A 20,171-nucleotide genomic window follows, 5' to 3' on the forward strand; every position below is an offset into this window, starting at 1 on the left:
GGGCTACTGGAGTTTACTTCCAGACAGGGGAAAAGGAAGATGCAGTTGTATGCTGATAGTCACTGTTCCATTGTTTTAGAAAAGTATTTCCTAAATCTTTAATATCCTGCATATATCCTTTGACATCATAAGCAGCAAGCTCTATTTCTATGGTTATATCTCTATACATAACTCCCTTAGTAAAACAGCTTAAACAAATTTTCCTATGCAACAGGAAAATATTTTCTCAATCTACTGGGGTAAATGTCTTAATGCCCTACTTCTACTGTGTATTTTGTCTAAAAACACAAACTTGGTATAAAATGGCAGTGTCTCTGGAGTCAAATGGAGTGAGTTTTCACCGGCATAACTAACACCTTTCAGATGATCCTTTATTGTTGATAAAAATTTAGTTCAGAGGGTAAAAGTGTCCAGAAAAAAACAATGAAAATCCTACATTAATCAGCCATCATCTTTATAAATAAAAATTTTGAAGGCAGTGATGCATTTGGAAATAAGCAAAGAAGTATGTTCACGATAGGGACATAATTCATGTGGCTTGCTGCATGGGAGAAAGCCACTGGGTGTACGAGCTGCCCTGTGGGGGTCATGCATGTACCACTAGTGGTTTAAACCTGCAGAAATGTGTTAAAGAAAGAGTCCTTAAACAAGAGATAAAAAGAGTCTCTACACACGAAGAAAGTATGTTTTATAAAGTAACCAATGAGCAAGGACTTATTTAGAAGCCAAACATTCAGACCAATCATGATGGCAAGTATGTGAAAATATGTAAACCTTTTGATAAATCTAGATTACTCTCAGAAATGCCAGGTACATGACCAAAATCAGTCATCTTCTTTTAAAGATATTGCTAAACATGAAAAGATATAATCCAAAATAACAGAAATTTTACTCCTCCAAATAAGAATCAGTGAGTAAGCAGTACTGCCATAAGGCAAGCAAGCTGTCATGTCGCTTCTCTGACCAGCAGCAGTTAACACTGTTCCCTATGATAGACAATGCACCAGGTGACATATGTGCTATATCATTTAATTATTTGAGCAAGGGTTCCAACTCGGGGCCAGGGATACACCTCAGCGACACAGTGCCTGCCTGGCAAACACAAGGTCCTGAGTTTGATTCCAGGTACCAAAAAAAAAAAGGGTTCCAACTAGCTATTTTCCAGTATGGTCTGTATTTTTCAATTGGAGTACTCACTAAGCCAGAAGTTAAAAGCATACATGTTCAATTATAAAGGGAGTAGGTAACTTTTCTCAGCATTTCATCAAAAAGAACCAAGAAATAAAGTCTCTTACCCATCCACAGCTCCAGCTGAAACTAATATATTCTCATCTTGAAAAAGGACCACAGTAACACTCTGCTGGAAATCCTAATAGCACAAGAAAGAATAAGAAAAGAAGGAAATTCTGTCTAGGGCACGATCTTCACCATCAAGAGACCAAAGTACTAAGAAAATGGCTCCCTCACCCACACTCTGAATTAAGACTGAATCGTCTCCTTCCAACAACCTGGGATATTTGTGTTAGCAAGGAAACTACCTAAGCATTACTAAGTTATGGCATGTAGTGTTAACACTTTACTTGTACTCAAAAAACAAATCAGACACTAAACAATTTTACTTTCTTGAGCTCACAGATTTTACTCAGACTCAGCCCTACTAGTAAACTGTGTATCTGCAGGAAAGTCACTGAACTCTCCTGTGCCCATTTCAACTAGAAAATATTGCTGCCTACCAAGATTGTCATACTGGAGCGCCTAGAGAACTGTGGATGAAAGACCACATGCTCTGAGAAAGTGACAGGGGCTTAAGGGAGTTTCATCTCTTAACTGCTACTACCTAATCAGTTCTCTACGCCCAGAACCTAAATGTGTGAAAGGTCACAAGGAACTTTACCTGGCCTGCACAGACCACTGTCTGTTTCTAGTCATGCCTCAGACCTGGGTATAGTATGTAGTTTTAAGGCCTAGTGTTTTAGTAATCACACTTTCCCCAGGATATTTACTTGGACGCTACAAACCAAGAATACAACAAAAACACAAAAAAGAGAGATCAATGGCAATACTTTTTTTTTCTGAAGAGATGTATTATGAGCATAGCTTTTGACTAGAGTAGCTCTAGTTCTATGTTCTACCCAAGTATTTCTCAAAATATTTAAGAATATTTTGCTACATGTTTAAAAATATTTAAAAAAACCTCAGGTTTACTATAGTTTACATCATGAAAGCAATAGGAAGGCAGGGGCTATAGCTCAGTGGCACAGTGCCTGCCTGGCAAGTGCAAGGTCCTGAGTTCGATTCCTAGTACCAAAAAAAAGAAAAGCAAGCAAGCAATAGGGATTTTTTTTCTGATTGAAAAATTATCATTCTACTTAATATGGTTCTTTAAACTACCTTCCCACTTTTCCTACTGAAGCACACTGCATTGCAGGTATGTATATGTTTAGAGATCTCCAGGAACGATGCTCTGAAAGCTGAATTTTTAACATGTCCACTAGATAACACTAATGCCCACTGCAGTTTCAGGACCATTACTGTAGGTACTGAATAATAAACTGATAAAAGGAAATGAAGATTTTCATTCATCTAATCCACAGTGCCCATCTTTATGCCAACAAATTCCCTAAAATGAATTCTATCCTACTGTTAAGGTCTATATATATGCATACATTTTTAATCTCTTACCACAGAAGGAGCAAGTCCTTTGGAATTCTGTTTCTTCTTGGGCTTTGAAGGTGTTTGCTTGTCTGAAGTATTATGAGCTCCACTGATTTGGTTCACTTGCCTATAAAATCCATCTGAAAGATATTCCCAGGAAACTGATTTAGCTTTTTCTTTTGTATCACACTGAGTGTAACACTTATACATATAACCTCAAAATGAAGTAACTTTCACTAGATTAGTGAAATTAGAAACAGGCACAGCCAGTCCATATCTCCCATGGTGATATTATGTTGTATAAAGGAAGATTATAATAAAGGGTATAATGTATAAAAAGGAAGAACACACACATTTATAACTAGCTTTATTTATGATGGCAAAAACTTGGAGGCAATCCAGATCTCCTTCAGCAGGTGAATGGATAAATCTACAGTGGTACATCCAAACAGAAACGTATTCAGCCCTAAAAAGAAATGAGCCTTGATAAAGCCATAAAGACTCAAAGGAAACTTAAATGCGTATATTACTAAGTGAAAGAAGGCAATCTGAAAACATGATGTACTCTGACTCCAACTATAAGATATTCTGAAAAAGGCAAAACTACAGAGATGAAGAAAGATCAGTGGTTGTCAGCGCTTAGAGGGGAGACAGAAATGAACAGCATAGTGCAGGAGAGTTATAGAGCAGTGAGACTATTCTTTTTATTATAACAGCATATATTATAACATCATACATTTGTTAATGTCCACTGAATATATAACAGCAAGAGTTAGTGAACCCTAGTGTAAACCATGGGTTTCAAGTGATGATGATGTGTCGATGTAGGTTCATCATCAGTTGCAATAAATGTACCACTCAGGTGGAGGATGTTGACAATGGGGGAGACCGGGTGTGTTTAGGAGCTGGGGATGTGTGGGAATTGTACTTTCTGCTCAATTTTGCTATAAACCTAAAACTGCTCTATAAAATAAAGCTCATTAACATTTCAAAAAACCCTCCATCAATAATTTAAAATAAACAGGCCAGTGATCATCTGCTCAATAGCAGACAAGTTTATATTTAATTCAATCTCATTCTTTAAGGCTAACGACAATTTAAATTAAAAGACATTTATGCAGTGAACCTATGCATTAATAATTAAAATTCTACCAATAATTTAGGCAAATAGCATTATAATTCAGAAGACATTACGAAGTAAATACATGAATGTAATAGTACTTGCAATAATCAAGGGAACCCTGAGAATTGAACAGTGAGCAGCAATAGGGGTTTATGAGTACACGCGCCCCCTTGTGGTAATCAGACAAAACCACTAACACTGTTGTTCAAAATTACATATGGGATCCCACATCTGTCAAAATTAAAACAACTGAGTTACCTTTTTTATTGCATCTGGTATCCCAGACCATAATGTTGCCATCTCTTCCACCTGTACAGAACACAGCTGTGGAGAAATGAATAGTTGAACAATTTAGGAAGAGGTTAACAAGACCAGTCAAATGACCTACATTTCAATTTAATTTCTAGAGTATCTAGTCTGTGCCAGGTACTGAATTTGGCACTGGTGATTAAAGCTTTTAAAATATATGGCTCAACAACAAATACAAGGAGTATGTCACAGTTTGGATTTTTTTTGTCTCACAGAGCTCTCGGGTAGTTTGTTTTTGGTATTTTGACCAATTTATAGCTAATACAGGTAGTTTGTTAAGTGGTCACTCTTTTGTACAGGAAGCAGAGTTTCGTTTTATTTAATTTGAAACAGTAAAGCATCATAGACAAACTGATGTCTTCCTATGTTCCATTCTTCAATCCTTTGCTCTCCTTCCATTCCCAGAGGTAATCTTTCACCAATTTCGTACGTATTTCAGTACTTTTATACTAAGACAATATAATTTTGGAGGGAAATTCAACATGCAAAGCAAATGACCATCCTAGGATGAGTTACTGGTTTTAGGGGGTTAGTTTTCCCTTGAGAGCAGCCACAATAGCAGCACTAGGACCAGGAAGCTAAAATACCCATCGAAATACCTATCATCTCTCAAGCCAGAGGAATCAGGAAAAGGAGATAGGGACCAACAAGAGCTGCCAGAGTGAGAGAGCCCGAGAAAGAGAACACTTAATTCTGTGTTTAAACTCTGTTCAAGTTTCTGGCTGACTCCTGGAGCCATATGTGGAAGAAAAAATGGACTGAGGCTTAAACTAAAAATCTGAATTGGTATATATGATTCAATGCCCTACTGCAGGTGTTGACAGTAGAATTTGAGTCTAAATGAGTTCACTGGTAATACAGAAACAAGAACTCTTTTCTAAGCAATATAACAGAATCCAGAATCTAACATCCAACAAACCATTCACAATGTCCATTACCTTAACACACAAAAAAGCCAGGAAAACAAGTTGTTCTTAAGGGAAAAGAAACCAATGGAACCCAATTCTAAGACAATTCACATGTTGATTTATTAGATAGGAATGTAAAGCAGATACAACATGTCAAGTGAGGTAAACTAATACACACTTGTAATTAAGGAAAAGACATTATATCTCAGCAGAAACAGAATTTATAAAAACAGAAACCTTAGAACTGAATAACAAGCCAGGCATGGTGGCCCACACCTATAATCCCAGCACCTGGGAGGCTGAAGCAGAAGAATCAGTGCGAACTTGAGACTGGGCTACACTACAAAGTGAGCTCAAGGCCAGCTGACCTGCATAGTGAAACCCTGTCTCAAAAAAAAGACCAAAAAGATGACAACAAAAAAAAAACTGAGTAACAATAACCAAAACAATAAAAATGCACTAGATAGACTTAAGAACAGAGTGGAGAGATCACAGAAAGTCACTAAACTTAAAGATAAATCCACTGAAATAACTTAATTTGAAATAAAGAGCTTGAACATTATGCTAAGTAAAAACAGCTAATAACGGAAGACTAAATATTGTATCTTTCCATTTATATATTAAGGTGAAGAATAGGCAGATCTGTAAAGACAAAACAGGAGTGGTCAAATACGACTAAGGGAATTGTAGATGGAAAGAATGGCTAATAGGTTAGTTTTCTTTCTGGCTCATGAAAATGTTCTTAAAGTAGATAGTAGTGGATTGTGGTACAACTCTGAATAAACTAAATAGCACTGAAAATGGGGATAATTTAACGGTACATACAGTGGTTTAAGTATGGCTTGTCCCCTCCAAAACTCATGTTGGAATTTAATAACCACTTTGCTAGTGTTGGGAGGCAGTGCCTTTAAGAGAGGACTGGGTCATGAGTGGATTAATGGGTCACTTTGGAGGTGGTTTTGTCATGAAAGTGAGCTCTCTGGCCAGCTGCTTCTGGCTTGCTGTGTAATCCCCTTTGTCACGTTATAATGCAGCAAGAAGACCCTCACCAGACCCCAGAGTTGGGCCCTTGGGTTACCTAGCCTCCAGGACAGTGAGCTAAATAAATCCCTAATCTTTAAATTATCCTGTCTCGTGTATTTTGTTACAGCAACAGAAAGTAGATGAAGCATACGTTAATTATATTTCAAATTTAAGAAAATTAAATAAAATGAGTAGAATCTCAAAGATTTGTGGGAAGAATTCAAAAGAACACGTACATGAGAAATTGGAGTCCCAGAAGGGGAGGAGAGGAAGGAAAGGTGAGAGGAAGCAAGAAGAGAGCAGAGAACAAGAGAGAACATGAATGAATTTAGCCAGAATAGTAGAAACTTCCCAATTCAGTGAAAAATGAACTTACAAATCCAAAATGATAAACAAGCCCCAAACATGGGTTTTGGAGGAACCATGACTGGACACATCATAGTCAAACTACTGAAAGCCAAAGATCCTGAATATAGCCAGGGAAAAGAACACATTATATACAGAAAAAGTTTCAGATGAAACCACAGAAGACAATGGAATATCTTCAAGTTATGAAAAGTCAAAAGTTGTGAAGTCAGATTTTTTCTTTTTGGCAGTATCAGAGATTGAACGCGGGGCCTCTTGCATGCTAGGCAAGCACCTTACCACTGAGACACACCTCTAACTCTTTTTTATTTTTTTGAAACAGGTCTTACCAAGTTGCTCAGCCTGACCTCAAACTTGTGACCTTGTTTTAGCCTTCTGAGGAGCTGGGATTACAGTCATGTACCACCACACTCAAAGAATTTTACATCCAACAAAAACACCCTTCAAGAATAAAGATACAAGGACATTTTCAAATATAGGAAAACAAAGACAATTTATTGTCACCAGATTTCCACTAAAAGAAATGTTAAGGAAAGTTCTTCATGCCAAAGGAAATGACACCAGATGGAAGGATAGCGAATGCCTTGCTAGAGCAAATGCATGAGTTCAAGGGTAAACCATGAGTGGATCTGGAATATGTTGAATCTGAAGTGCTTGCAGACAGCCTAAGTACAGAAACATAGATCTGTGCCAATAGAACTAGCATTGCAAACAAACAAAAAATTGGAATAGATAAAACCATCCAGGGAGAAGGTATAGGCTGAGCGGAAAAGAAGGCCAAACGCTTAGCCTGGGCTATGCTAATGCTTTAAGCTAAAGAATAGCATACAAAAGCAACCAAAAAGGAATAAACAAAAGATATAAGGGGAATGAGAAGGAAATGGTACACAGGTTCCAATAAAGGAAAGAATTTTAATGAAATTTTATAAATGGCCAAGTAAAAGAAAAGTCTCATGGCTTCTCACTTTTAGGTAACAATTAGAGATTAATGTTACTAAGGGCCCAGGGAGATGAAAATGATTTTGCTCAAGAGCTTAGAGGCAGACTTTAGGACAAAACGTAAGGCTTCTATATATGGTTACAAAAGTGTGCCCTGCCAAGGGCATATGACTAGGGAATTAAGTGAGGCTAAAATTTAGTCTCTTGCCAACCAAACCATAGAGTGTTGAGGGTGGTTTCCAACCAGACTCACACTGGGGCACCTATGGACTACTGGGAACCATGGTAAAAGCTACTTGCCCCAATGTCTAACTCAATACTTTCTCTATCAGAACATAGTAGCACAGATATACTCACATGCAGAGTTTTTAAAAGTTAAGCAAAAGGATCAAAAGATTGGTGTTTTCCTTTTCCATTACCCTTCATTAAGACAAATTTTCATAATCTTAAATTACTTTTATAGACTCAAAGTGAATTCTGACACAGGCATGCAGTGATTTAACTTTATGCAATAGATGTATTAACAAAAACTTAGGCAGAGAGATCAAAACTCATGGCACCATGTATCCTCTTCAAGGTTCCATCTCAACAGCAGATCTAGTAATTTTAAAACAAAGACTTTTTAAAAAGTCCCAACCAGCTAAACAACTCAGTTTAATATTTCTGAGTGCTTAGGTAAATAAGTAAAAACACTCCTTTTTAAAAGAGTACTTTTTAATGTTAAAGAAGATGGTAATGTTTGTCTCTATAATTCTAAAAGTCAGATTAATTCAGGTAATTCTTTGAGATAAATTTTTATTGATCTATCTGTAAATAAAAAATTTGTGAGAAACAAACAGAAAGAGAAAACAAAAAATATAAGTGGAAAGCTCATTTGGATGTTCCCGCTAAGTATTTGCTTAGCTGATAAGGTACTATTATATCATTCTCTAATTCTTTTTTCTCCACTAGAACAGTATGCTATGGTTGATATATTGTGTTAGCTTGGGGAGTCTAGAGGTTTGGCTAAGTGACTTAACAGTTTTGCATCCTGGGGTAAAAAGAACATGTCTTTATCCTTTTGGGATGTTGTTTATTGCATTAATTTAAAAAGTTTAAAATATTGTGAGTTTGGCCAAAAAAAAAAAACTTCAATAAAGCTAAAGACTATAAAGATAAAACTAAAGAGATCTCCATTGCTGAAAAATCAAAAAGATGGCCTAAAAACATCACAAAACCCAGCAAATCTCCACCCTTTGCAGCCTCAAAACTGCAAAGGTAAAAGACTTTGCTTTAAGAAAAAAAAAAAAAAAAAAAGCCACAGAGCACCATGTTCCAAAATGGTGGCAGCCACAACATGTGCCAAAATAGAGGCAACATAAAAAATTTGTTCCTCAAAATTAGGTTCAAAAAGCCCAGCGATCCAGACACTCAAGCCTTATAGCCAAAAGAGAAAAAAGCTTGGCTACTGCTCCAGGTGGCAACAAACCTTGACATCATCCACGTGTCACTGGTTTTAGATGCATACAAAATACAAGAGTTCTAAGGTTAAAAGGCTTCTACCTCAATTTCAAAAGGTCTAAGAGGCCAGGCAGTGTGCCCCTGAAAAGGCAATGTATAAAGATATAAATATAATACAAAAGGTGCAATAGAGACCTCAAAAGTTTAAACTTTTGAGTTTAAAAGCCAAAAAAGTTTAAAAGCCAAAAACATAAACGGTCTAAAAAAAAGCTAAAAAAAACCTCCAGGCCCCCTTCCGCCCCAAAAGCCATGAGAACTATAACCACTAAAAGGGCCATAAAAATGAAATCATACAAGCCTTTAGAGCTCACAATGTGCCACAAGTTGCTTCAAATGCTAGATTTAAAACTACAAGACATAATGTTAGCCCTACTAAATTTTAACTTAAATGGTTGCTTTGGTCCCATTCCTTTATATTACCCTGTTTATAATTTTTAAAATAAAAATGCTTATTTTGTGTCATTAAATGTTAAAAATTTTAACTTTTCATTTATATAGGGGCTTGCAACTAAGTCTGTCTTATATCTAGGAGGTAACGGGACACTTCAACTTTTCAGTAATGCTAAAACTGTTACTACTTTGGCAACTCTTACAAGTAAACTAAATGCTTTTTACATAAAAAAACCATGAATCTTTGGGGGGCAAAATGTTATGGTTCTAATATAATATAATGTCTTTATATATAAAAACTGGTTTAAGAAAATGTCTCTGGTTGCCAAGTTGACAAGGGGTAGACTATTATGGTTGATACACTGTGTCAGCTTGGAGAATTTAGAGGTTTGGCTAAGTGACTCAACAGTTCTGCATCTTGGGGTAAAAAGGACATGCCCTTACCCTTCTGGGATGTTGTTCATTGTGTCAATTTAAAAAGTTTAAAAGGTTAACTTTGTGATTCAGCAGGGAGCCAGGGTGCTTACTTTGTATTCATCCTGAGCCTGTGCAAGAGGAGGGCATAGAGATTATGTGAGTGCTACATGCCCCCTGGGTGGGGTAGCCTGTTTACAACATAAGGGAGGGAAAGAGGCTTGTTGCTCTTCTCTGCCAGTCCTCCCTTTTGCTCCTGTTGCTTTGCTCTTCCACCACCATAAACTGCTGCCCTCTGCCATGTGCCACTCTGCTTAGAACCAACTAAATATAGACTGAAACCTCTACAAACTATAAGCTAAGTAAACCTTTCCTTCCTTCACTTTGGGTGTCAGATATTTTGTGTCAACAACAAAAAAATAACCAAGACACAGTAAAAGAGGAAAATCGATTTTGAGTAACAGTTGGAACTATACTAGAAAACCAGGCCCTTTAAACTAATTAATTACCTGGTAAATTTTTAGGTAGAAAATCATGTCCAGTTTATGAAGAGTTTCTCCCTGGCCCTATACTCCATTTAAATTTTCTAAGCTGAGTTAATGAGTACCCTGTATAAGGTTTTGACTTGAATGGACAATCAAAGTTAAACAGAGGTATTGTGGTTATTCATAGCCATTTTACTTTTATCTGCGTAAGACTTTTGACTTTTGAGGACAAACTGGAGATAGCAACCATAAATTAAAACAACTTACTTCGTTATTGTTTTGAGTCATATCAGGATTTCAATCATCTATATAGGTAAAGCAGCAACTCTGACCAAGAAAGGATAGACACAGTTTCTTCTTTTCTCACCATAAACGAGGTTAGGGAGATAAAAGCATAAGCACAAACCTACCTTTCTGAAACTTAGAGAACGCAACTGACTTGAGACTGCATTGATGACCTTTGCATGTTCCAATTAGCTCACCAGCTTTTACATCCCAAAATTTGGCTGTTTGATCACCTGCGGCTGTAACCTTTCAAAAGTAAAGTGGCACAATTTAACAAAGCAGTCCTTTACCAGTATTTACTCAGAGCCCAATGAAATGAAAGTCACTTACAAGTTTAAGTTCACCAGGGACCCAGGCTAGGTCAAAGACAGCATTCCAGTGAGCCATCCATTCTAAATAAAGAAGAAGGTAAGTGTGAACTGCCTAGAATGTGTTCTATGGTAGCCTTACCAATAACAATTTAAATGCCCAGAAAGCTGGAGTGAAAAGATCAGTGATCAGCACCCACTTGAGGATGCAGACATGTCTCTGTCATGGGAGGTCATCTCTCTGACTGCTCTCCACAGACCTTATTCCAACCATGCTGGGCCAACCGCCAGTTCCTTCTTACAGCCTACGCTTTTCCATTTCTAGGAAAGCTAATGTTTTTCCGTATACTTGGAGTACCCTCTGCAAATGCCATTGGTCTAAATACTATAGTTTAACTCTAATGTTCCATTTCCATGAAAAATTTTCCTAGCTTACTTTCCTGGCCTGCTTTTGTACTCTTATATCATTTATAGTCTTTGTTTTATTTTAGTTGTTTCAACACTAGACTTACTGGTTCCCAACTATCAGTTTGTTATGGTCAGCAGAAGTTACTTTATCAACATTTAAAGCATTATTTCCCCAAGCACTTTAAAAGATTTAACTTTTTGAAAAAAATTTAAAAAAAAAAGAACTGTTTTTAATTCTAAAATGTGCTTTTCTCAAAAGGTCTAGAAAAGGTTCTATCATAGTTAACAGTTATTGTCAGGAAGGCAGTTCATCATTTACTTTGAACATAGTCCCTTATTACTAAATATACTCAAATAGTAATTTTTACGTGTAGCTTTATGAATTAAAAATAATGTTAAAGCAAATATTGTAGATCTAAATTTACCTTTGAAGCACTTCTTTCTGCTAGTTTGTGATTCCGTATTATATAATCTTACAAAGCCTTCTTCATTGGCAACTGCTAATATATGCTCCATACTGGGAGCTATAAAGAAAGAAAGAATACAAAAAAAGTAACACAAAAATTTTCAAACCCGTATAAAGGTATTAAATGTCTCAAAACCTTTAACAAAATTACTTTCAGACAGTCTCCTATTTAGAAGGACTAAATCAAGAATGGTACTTAAAAACGAACCAGCCAGTGGCACTAAATAAAAGTATACAATGATACAGGCAGCCAGCAGGCTATTAAATTTTCTTTTTACAACCTTTCACTTTTCTACTCTTAAAACCATTTAGAGTAAGAATAATTACTTCTATTTCTGTCCACATATTCCCAATGAACAAAAGAAAAAGATATATATTCAGCCAGACCAAAAGCAGTGTCTACTAGGCAAAATTGTTTTCGTGGTAGTTGAATCCATGTGATCCTTTCCATATATTGGTTCAAAAAAAGTTAGCTGGGCATGGTGGTACATGCCTGTAATCCCCACACTTGAGAGGCTGAGGAAGGAGAATCACTGCAAGTTTGAGACCAGCCTGGGATACAAAGTAAGCTCAAGACCAGCCTGATCTGCATAGTAAGACCCTGTGTCCAAAAAGGAAGACAAAATAGTGTTATAATAGTTCTATGCTAGAGGAAATACATAATTATGCTAATTATGCATAGAAATTTTAAAAGCCTATTTGGTAATCAGGAGAGAACTGTTATTGGAGAAATCCTAACATTAACTTGTTTTTGTTTCAAAGGAAGATACCCCAAGTATATTTTCTTTCTAAGCAGGAAATACATTATTTCTGCACAGGCTTAGCCTGGATAGTACTAATTCTCTTACCAGAAGAGAAGGTGCATCCAAAAGGAGGAACCGGGACTCCTGTTTCTCCATAAGAAGTGTGCTCATCGTGACAGCTGCACTGATAACCAGTGAGAAGGGACTGTAGAGGGTAATGTGAAGACCACCCTAAATAAAACAAAATGATTCCTTATAGAATTTCAATGTAGCATCTCATTTCAAGACTTCTAACAAATGCAGAGATAAATATTTGTTCTCAAAGAGCTTTATATTAACATAGGTCCATTCACTATAGCAACACTGTCTTCTAGAATACTCATTTTCTGGTATTTTCTTAAGAGGTCCCAGGGAAGAAATGAAAACACAAGCCTAACTTTGGGTAAGGTACAGCATTGGGCTCACCATCTTAAATGGAGACCCTCATTAAAACATTAAGACTAGAATAAACAAGGGGCCCTTGTACATTACAAAAGATCTTGCCTCTCTTTCAGCAGTGACACAACTACAAAGCATTACTTTTAAAAGTGCCATCCCCTTCAATCCAAGTTTCATTAATGTTTTGGAGTCTCTAAATCAACGTTATTACAAATGCTTCAGTTACTAGTAATCATTATATATAATCCAGTACTCAAAGTCTTAAATGAAATAACATGTTAACATGCTTATTATAGCCAGTAAGACATTTGCTAAATAAATGACATTTCTTTATGGTGCTGAAATTCGAAGATTCTAAAATGCTAACAGTAACAAGTCATAGTATTTTAAGGTATATTAGAGCAATTTTAAATTAAAGTATTATGTGTCTACTCCTAGAAAATATTCAGTCAGGAAAGCCTTTAAAGATTTGGTAAGTAAATTTTCATCGTATTTTTTTATTAGTACATGTTTGCAGTACATAATGGTTGCATCTATTGTATATTGGTCCATGTATATAACACACCTTATTTCTTTTTTGTTCCCCATCCCATCTCCTTCCAACTCTTGGTCCTCTTTCCATTTGCAAAAGCTCTATTTTTTCTTTTTTTCACTCATTGTTTTTCTATATCCCTTTCCTCCCTTCCTTCCATCTTATTCCCCTTTCCATTTGAAAAAGATCTCCCTTCTTCCTATTATCTTTTATTTTGCTCTTTATTTTTATTTTGGTTTTCCCATATAAGAGAAACCATGCCATATTTAAGCTTGTGTGTCCAATTTATTTCACTTACTATTCTCATGGTGCATCCACTTGCCTACAAATGCCTCAAATTTACTGCTTTTTATGGCACAGTAGTATTCCAATATCTATAAGTATTTTCTTTATTCACCTGTTGATGAATAAATCTAATTTTTCTGAGTTCTGTATATATTCTAGATGCTAGCTGATGAGCAAATAGGACATTTCTAAGATTTAAATTGTGCTGCCATAGATGGGGTATGCACCCATCACTGTCATATAATGACAACCTCTTTTGGATAAATAGCTAGAAGGGAATAGTTGGGTAAAGTGGAATTTCTATTTTTAGTTTTCTGAGGAATTTCATACTGATTTAACAGTTTACAAGTTTACATTCCTACTAACATAAAAGGATCCTCCCACCCCTGCAGGTGCACCAACATTCCTTATCTGATTTCTTGGTGATAAGCCATTCTTGCTAGTAAGATGGAATCTCAGTTGTTTTCATTTGCATTTCTCTAATGGCCAGTGACCCCCAAACACCTTTTTCATGTATTTATTGGCCATTAATATTTCTTCTGAGAAGTGTCTATTTCTGTTGTCCATTTTTTGATGGGCTCTTTTATTTGCAGGGGTCTAATTTTTCTGAGCTCTGTATATATTCTAGATGTTAGTCCTCTGTTTGAGGAATAGCTGACAAAAATTTTTTCCAATTGTATTTAGAACAGAGAGCAAGAAACCCAGGGTGGAGAGAAAGTTTATTCTGCTGGATCAGAAACCTAATGGAACCATAGTCCTAAATAGTAAGCCATCTTCAGCAATTTGTTTTTATCATAGTAACATGTAGGTCAGCACATTTTAAATATACAAAAGTCAAGTAACTCTTCTCTGAAAAGCTTCAGACCAAGAAGTTTCAGGTTTTGGAATATTTGCACGGATTTTACCTCGAGTATTCCTAATCTGAAAAATCAGAAGCCCAAAACTTTTTGAGCACATATTGGCACTTTAAAATGTCCAGATTTTAGAACATTTTAAGTTTTGGGTTTTTGGATTAGGGCTGCTCAACCTATGAAGAGAAGTTTTCATTGAAGAAATAATTACCAAGAATCAATTGATAATTAAGCAACTAAGGAAGCAGTGAGTTTACAATTTATTAGGAACTGTCTAAATACGTAACACACTCACATTTTAGGGAATGTAAATTCTCACTTTTCATCCAAAGTACTGCTCTATGAAGACACTGTCGACTGACAGAACCTCAGACAAATCTACGTAGTTTTGGATATTTATAGAGATAATGAAAGAATCAGCACAAAGAAGGCAAAGAAATTATAGAGTTAGTAATTACTCTTGGAGGCATTACCTCATAGTTTCATAGGTAGGTATCAATGTAAACAAGTTGTTAAAGACCACAAAAACAGTCAAGGATATATAGCACAGCTGCACAGCGCCTGTCTGGCAGGCACAAGGTTGTGAGTTTGATTCCTGGTGGGGGGGGGGGGACCACAAAAACAAGAATGCAGAAATTGTTTATGCACAGTTCACAAATATGCATCCGCAGAATAAATTTAAAAACAAAAGCCTTGTTCTGAGGATATGCAAATGTGTGGTGTGGGAGGTTAAAAATGTATGACTTCTAGACATAAATTCAGAAGGGAATCTTAACTTGGTAGAACTGAAGATAATATACTCTAGAAAACTTCACTTTCTTACAACTCAACAGTGACTTCTCAATTTTGCCTCATTCCCTACAACTAATATCCAAACTGACAAACAGCATAAGGTGACAAATTGAGTGGTCCTTGCCCACTCCTCCATTTCTGCAAGGTTCACAACACACATTTCATTCATGAGCCATTTTATGTGACATCTCCATCTTTATTGTGTTATGAACAGGAACCTGTTTCCTGAACATGTACATGCTGTATTTTCCCCACAACACTCATTTGGAAAAGCCTATTTTTCACACATAAGATTTCTCAAAAAGTATACAAGCGCATTAAGAGTTTCCAGAGGATCAATTTTCAGATATTCATCTTCCATACAAATAGTTTTCTAAAACTGATCTGTCTGAGAGGGCTGAGGTGGCTCCCTTTCCCCTCTACCTTCATCATGCTCTTATACCTTGCACTAACTCTAGTATTCATCAAATACTCTTAATTAAACATGAGTTTTCTGGCTCTCTTCCCCCTAAGAGACAATTGATAGTTTCTTCAGTAAAGGTATCATGAACACCCAAATCCACGTCTTTAAAAGATTTATTTTCAATAAAATTTTATTTTGTCTAGTAATAATCAAAATTATATTTATAGCAATTGCATCCTGCCAATAATGATGATGATAAATCAATCCAAGAAAAACTTTTAGCCCTTTGAGTCTATAATCACAGGAAACAACAATTTAAATATAGTTTTCTAACATGGAGTAGTATGATAGGATGATCAGTAAGAGTTTTTTAAGCATACTATTAACTTACATTAGGATATATTCTGTGTGCAAAATGAAATGGAAGTAAATGCAAGAAGAAAAAAGTATGCAGAACACCAAACTTTAAATTTTGTTCACATTTTCAAAAATAGATGACATGATTATAAAATCACTATAGTATTTATAGTCTATTGGATACATTTAAAAGCTACAGCATTTTAAAGATGTTAATATTCACAGCATAGCCAGAAATTATATTCTTTGTATGTTTAAATTTATGATCAAGATTTTTAGAGCTGGGCATGGTGGCACATGCCCATAATCTCAGCACTTGCGAGGCTAAGGCAGAAGGATCCTCATGGGTTTGAGGCCAGCCTGGGCTACACAGTGCATTCAAAGCTGGCTTGAACTACAGTGAGACCTTGTCTCAAAAAAAAACAAAAAAAAATTTTTTTTTCAGATACCTACTTAAAAATACACAGCAAAGTAACTAGTCAGACATATTATAAATATCATTGGCAGCAATGAAGAATAAACTGGAGCAAAGGAAACTAAGAAGCCATTTAGGAGACTTGTTATACTTGCCAAAGCAGAATCAACAGTGGGGTAAAGGGCAGAGAAATGAAATGGTAAAGAGTGAGCAGGCCTAACATACAGCAAAAAGAGGCAGAATCTGGAGGAATGAAGAGAAGACAATGGCTTCAAGAGATTTCCTTTTGAATGTATAATTGTGTAGAAGATAGAGTTTTTGAGTGATTCTTCAAGTTCCTGGCAGGAGTACCAGTTTAAAATAATAAAGCCATTTCCTACAACAGGTAATATAGCAGCTCTGAGGAAAAAGTGAGTTCAATTTTAGGCATTTGAACTTTACACGTTTGTGAGACTGATCATTTGGGTGAAGATCAACCCACACAATTTTTATAGAAATAAATCTAAAATACAGAAAATAAAATGGAAGGCTATTAGGTAGTGGAAGAAGAATTCCTATTTATGGCTGTAATCATCCATGGGAATAGGTAAAAGGAGCGTAAGAAGGCACACCAATCCAGGTAAAGGGGGAAGACAACGACAGTGGTACAGATCTGAGTGACAGATGTTAACGAATTTCAGTGCCTGCTAAGTAACAATTAGCATTTGTGAACAGAAGAGAGGAAGGAGAAAAAGTACACAGATGGATTGGAGAATTTGAAATCTGTCACAAACTAGAAGCTGAAGAGCTTTGCCCAGGTCACACAAATGATAACTCCAAGGACAAAGTTCTCAACCATTGTGCTGTACTGCCACTCAAAACAGACAATAGAGAAGTTACTCAAGCAGGGTCCTAGCAGAGACAGGAGGCATTTTGAGTATAACAACAAAGATTTTGCAGCGGGGAGTAGGCAAGGATGGCATAAAGTTTTAGACTGGGAACAGGGAATTGAGAGACCATGCAATCCATTTCTTAAATCTATTTCTAAGTATAAAATTCTCCTATTCTTCTCTTTTGTTTTCCACGTGGTTTGGGGGTGGGGAACCTCTGGGTACCAATGACCTTTCGATGAGTGCGGTTTCATTCTCTCCAAGGTTATCCTGCACAGCAAACTCATCAGATTCCGGGTGATGACACGAAACCGAACCTCAAATCTCTTATCGCCAATGTTTTAACATAAGAAACTTAAAGAACTACAGAGACTAAGTTGTATTTCCACACACTAATATAAGAACATATCCAACTTACACCGAAAAAGCGAAAAAGTGTTTTGATTCCGCTGTGGATATTACCTGTGGCATCAGAAAGCACCTAAAATAGTAGACTTCTACCTAGTAACAGGGGTCATCTCTAGACGTTGCGGTTATGGGTATCTTTCACTTTTATAATTTAAAATTTTTAGGACCAGAGAGTAATGAGAGGAGTGAGACTTCTGGCCCTGCTAAAAACAGATAAACTGTCTTCCCTGCCTGACCGAGTTCCTTGAGCGCGGGTCACGCTCTCGGCAAACAGCGCGGGTCACTAAAGTTCCGCAACAAACGCGCGCACCCGGGCCGAGGTCCCGGATCGCCGTCGAGGCGCCCCCGCCCCCAACACAACTGTTTTCTGGCGAACGCGGGATATTGACGTCAGCGGCCAGGGGCCCGGGAGGCCAGCAACTCAACGCCCCTCCCTCCTCCGGCCTACAGTATCCTTTCAAAAGCCCGACTGCGATTTACAGTGTCGGGAGAGAATCAAAGTTTAACTTCTTTCGCTCGTTCTCGCCCACACTCATTCACGCTGGCCGTGGGAGAACTCGGAGCCGGAGAACAGAGTCGGAATCGGCCCGGATCCGAGCTGGAGCGTTTCGCGGGAGGCGAATCCCGCCAGCCACGAGCAGCAGTTAAGACCGTTACTCACCATTTCTCAGGACGCCAAGCTGGGGCTGGCGGAGCACCGAATGGAAGAGCATCTGGGCCTGGCGGAAAGGCTCAGCTGAGGAAAAAGCCGTGAAAATGCCTCCTAAATTCGGCAGAAATCGATAACTTGCGCCCCTAACACCACGACCCGTTATTGCCTCCAACTCCCGCCACTGTAAGCCCCGGCCGCCAAACTCCGCGCCAAACTGACGTCACGCTTTCTGATTGGCTTCCGCCGCGGCGTCCGGGCGACTGAGTCACTTCCCCCTTGGAATCCCCGCCTCCTTTTCTCCCAGCCGCGGGAACCTGGAGTTCAGGAGTTCCCTGAGCGCCTGCGCGGGGGGCCCACAGAGGCGCCGGCGAACCGTGGGTGACTAGGGCGCATGCGTGACACGGCTCGACGGAGAGCGGAGGAAAAATCCGCGAGAAGGCGGTGGGAGAAGATGGCGGTGCTGAGGCAGAGTTTACAATCTCTCTGACTAGGCTAGTCCAGTAACTATTCGGGTCATGGCGTCAAACTCAACTAAGTCTTTCCTGGCAGATGCTGGGTATGGCGAACAGGAACTGGATGCTAATTCTGCTCTTATGGAATTGGACAAAGGTATTCGAAAAAGCGTGCTGAGCGGGCGAAACGGGCGTGGAGGAAGTGGCGCCACCAGGTGGTGGTGGTCTCAGGAGAGGCTGGGAAAGCGCATGCGCATGGTTTTGCTGGGGGCCCGGGCTTCGGGTGTTGGGATTGCGGGAAAGTTGAAGGGTTGCCTGATTGCCCCGTTGCAGCTGAGCAAACCTGGAGGTCCAGAAAGGGGCCCGTTTTGCCCCCTTGAGGGCACAGTCCGCCAATTTTCCAACAGTGAAAGTGACTGCAAAAAACACTAACATGAAATTATTTTTCTGTACGTTCCGTTTTTAGACTAGGTCTTCATTAAGAGTGCCGAGTAATTTTGCACTGACCTCAGTGTTTACTAGCAGATTACAATGCAGGTTAAATATACCGCGGAGACTCCTAGCGGGGGCTCGGGGGTTCTAGGAGTCCCCCGTAGTGACCCACCACCTCTCTTCGGGTCCTTGTCCTCTCTCCAGCGATGAGGGAGTGGGGTGCTTAGCGGAAAGCGGGGGAGTCAAGACTGATAGTGCAAAGCAAAAGGTTATTTAGAGTGTGGCAAATACAAAGAAAGCAGAAGAGAAGCTGTCTTAGCAGCAGAATGGTGCTATAAAATCGGAGGCGTCTCGCTCGGGTATGAAGACATCTCATGCTCACCCAGGCATGTGGTAGAGGGAGCTTTGGGCTTAGACTGAGTTGAATTCCAATTCTGCAAATTTTGTGATTGTGGACAAGCCACCTAATTTCAACCAGCTTCCGTTTATTGTCTACAAACTGGTATAGTACCACAGAGCTGGGGAGAATGTTGTATACATTAACTGATTCGGTATGCAGAAGATGTATATATCAAATGCTGAAGAGATCTACCTTTTTAGAAATGGATATGAGAAGCAAGGGCGGGTATTAATCAGTAAATAACTCAGTATGAAAGCTTTGTTTCGTGTACTTGGAGGATTTTATTGTCTGGGGAAATATTTGATGAGCTCATATATACACACTTAATTCTTTTTTTTTTTTTTTTTTTTTTGAGACAGGGTCTCTCTTTGTAGCCCAGGCTGACCTTGAACCTGTTGCCTGAGCTTCCCAAGTGCTGGGATTACCGGCGTGTGCCACCATGCCCAGTTTACCACTTAATTCTTAATATGGGGGGTGGGGATTTAGCTCAGCGGCAAAGCGCCTGCCTGGCAAGCGCAAGGTCGTGAGTTCGGTTCCCGGTACCGGAGAAAAACCAAAAAAAA

At 38.2% G+C, this 20,171-nt stretch overlaps 2 protein-coding genes across 6 annotated transcripts in view; one reads left to right on the plus strand and one right to left on the minus strand.

Moving 5' to 3' along the window:
* Dtl (denticleless E3 ubiquitin protein ligase homolog (Drosophila)) overlaps positions 1-18,596 on the minus strand; it is a 43,517-nt gene extending 24,921 nt beyond the window's left edge. Inside the window, exons 1-8 of one of the 3 annotated variants that reach the window (XM_005374751.2) lie at positions 18,334-18,596; positions 12,428-12,553; positions 11,539-11,637; positions 10,728-10,789; positions 10,523-10,643; positions 4,037-4,102; positions 2,683-2,795; positions 1,296-1,369 (exon numbers count right to left, since the gene is read on the minus strand). In XM_005374751.2, the coding sequence (XP_005374808.1) occupies positions 1,296-1,369; positions 2,683-2,795; positions 4,037-4,102; positions 10,523-10,643; positions 10,728-10,789; positions 11,539-11,637; positions 12,428-12,553; positions 18,334-18,385 (713 nt within the window). In that variant the 5' untranslated portion in view covers positions 18,386-18,596. Of the gene's footprint in view, positions 1-1,295; positions 1,370-2,682; positions 2,796-4,036; positions 4,103-10,522; positions 10,644-10,727; positions 10,790-11,538; positions 11,638-12,427; positions 12,554-17,682; positions 17,996-18,333 lie in introns of those variants that run through there. The other 2 variants (XM_013520188.1, XM_013520193.1) reach the window with 2 other exon arrangements.
* A 122-nt stretch (positions 18,597-18,718) lies between these two features.
* The window catches only part of Ints7 (integrator complex subunit 7), a 71,801-nt gene continuing 70,348 nt past the window's right edge, over positions 18,719-20,171 (plus strand). Inside the window, exon 1 of one of the 3 annotated variants that reach the window (XM_013520176.1) lies at positions 18,719-18,933. In XM_013520176.1, the coding sequence (XP_013375630.1) occupies positions 18,840-18,933 (94 nt within the window). In that variant the 5' untranslated portion in view covers positions 18,719-18,839. The remainder of the gene's footprint in view (positions 18,934-20,171) is intronic. The other 2 variants (XM_005374746.2, XM_005374750.1) reach the window with 2 other exon arrangements.

Source organism: Chinchilla lanigera, unplaced genomic scaffold, assembly GCF_000276665.1.
Source record: "Chinchilla lanigera isolate Chin_1 unplaced genomic scaffold, ChiLan1.0 scaffold00005, whole genome shotgun sequence".
In the NCBI taxonomy this organism is placed as follows: Eukaryota; Metazoa; Chordata; class Mammalia; order Rodentia; family Chinchillidae; genus Chinchilla; species Chinchilla lanigera.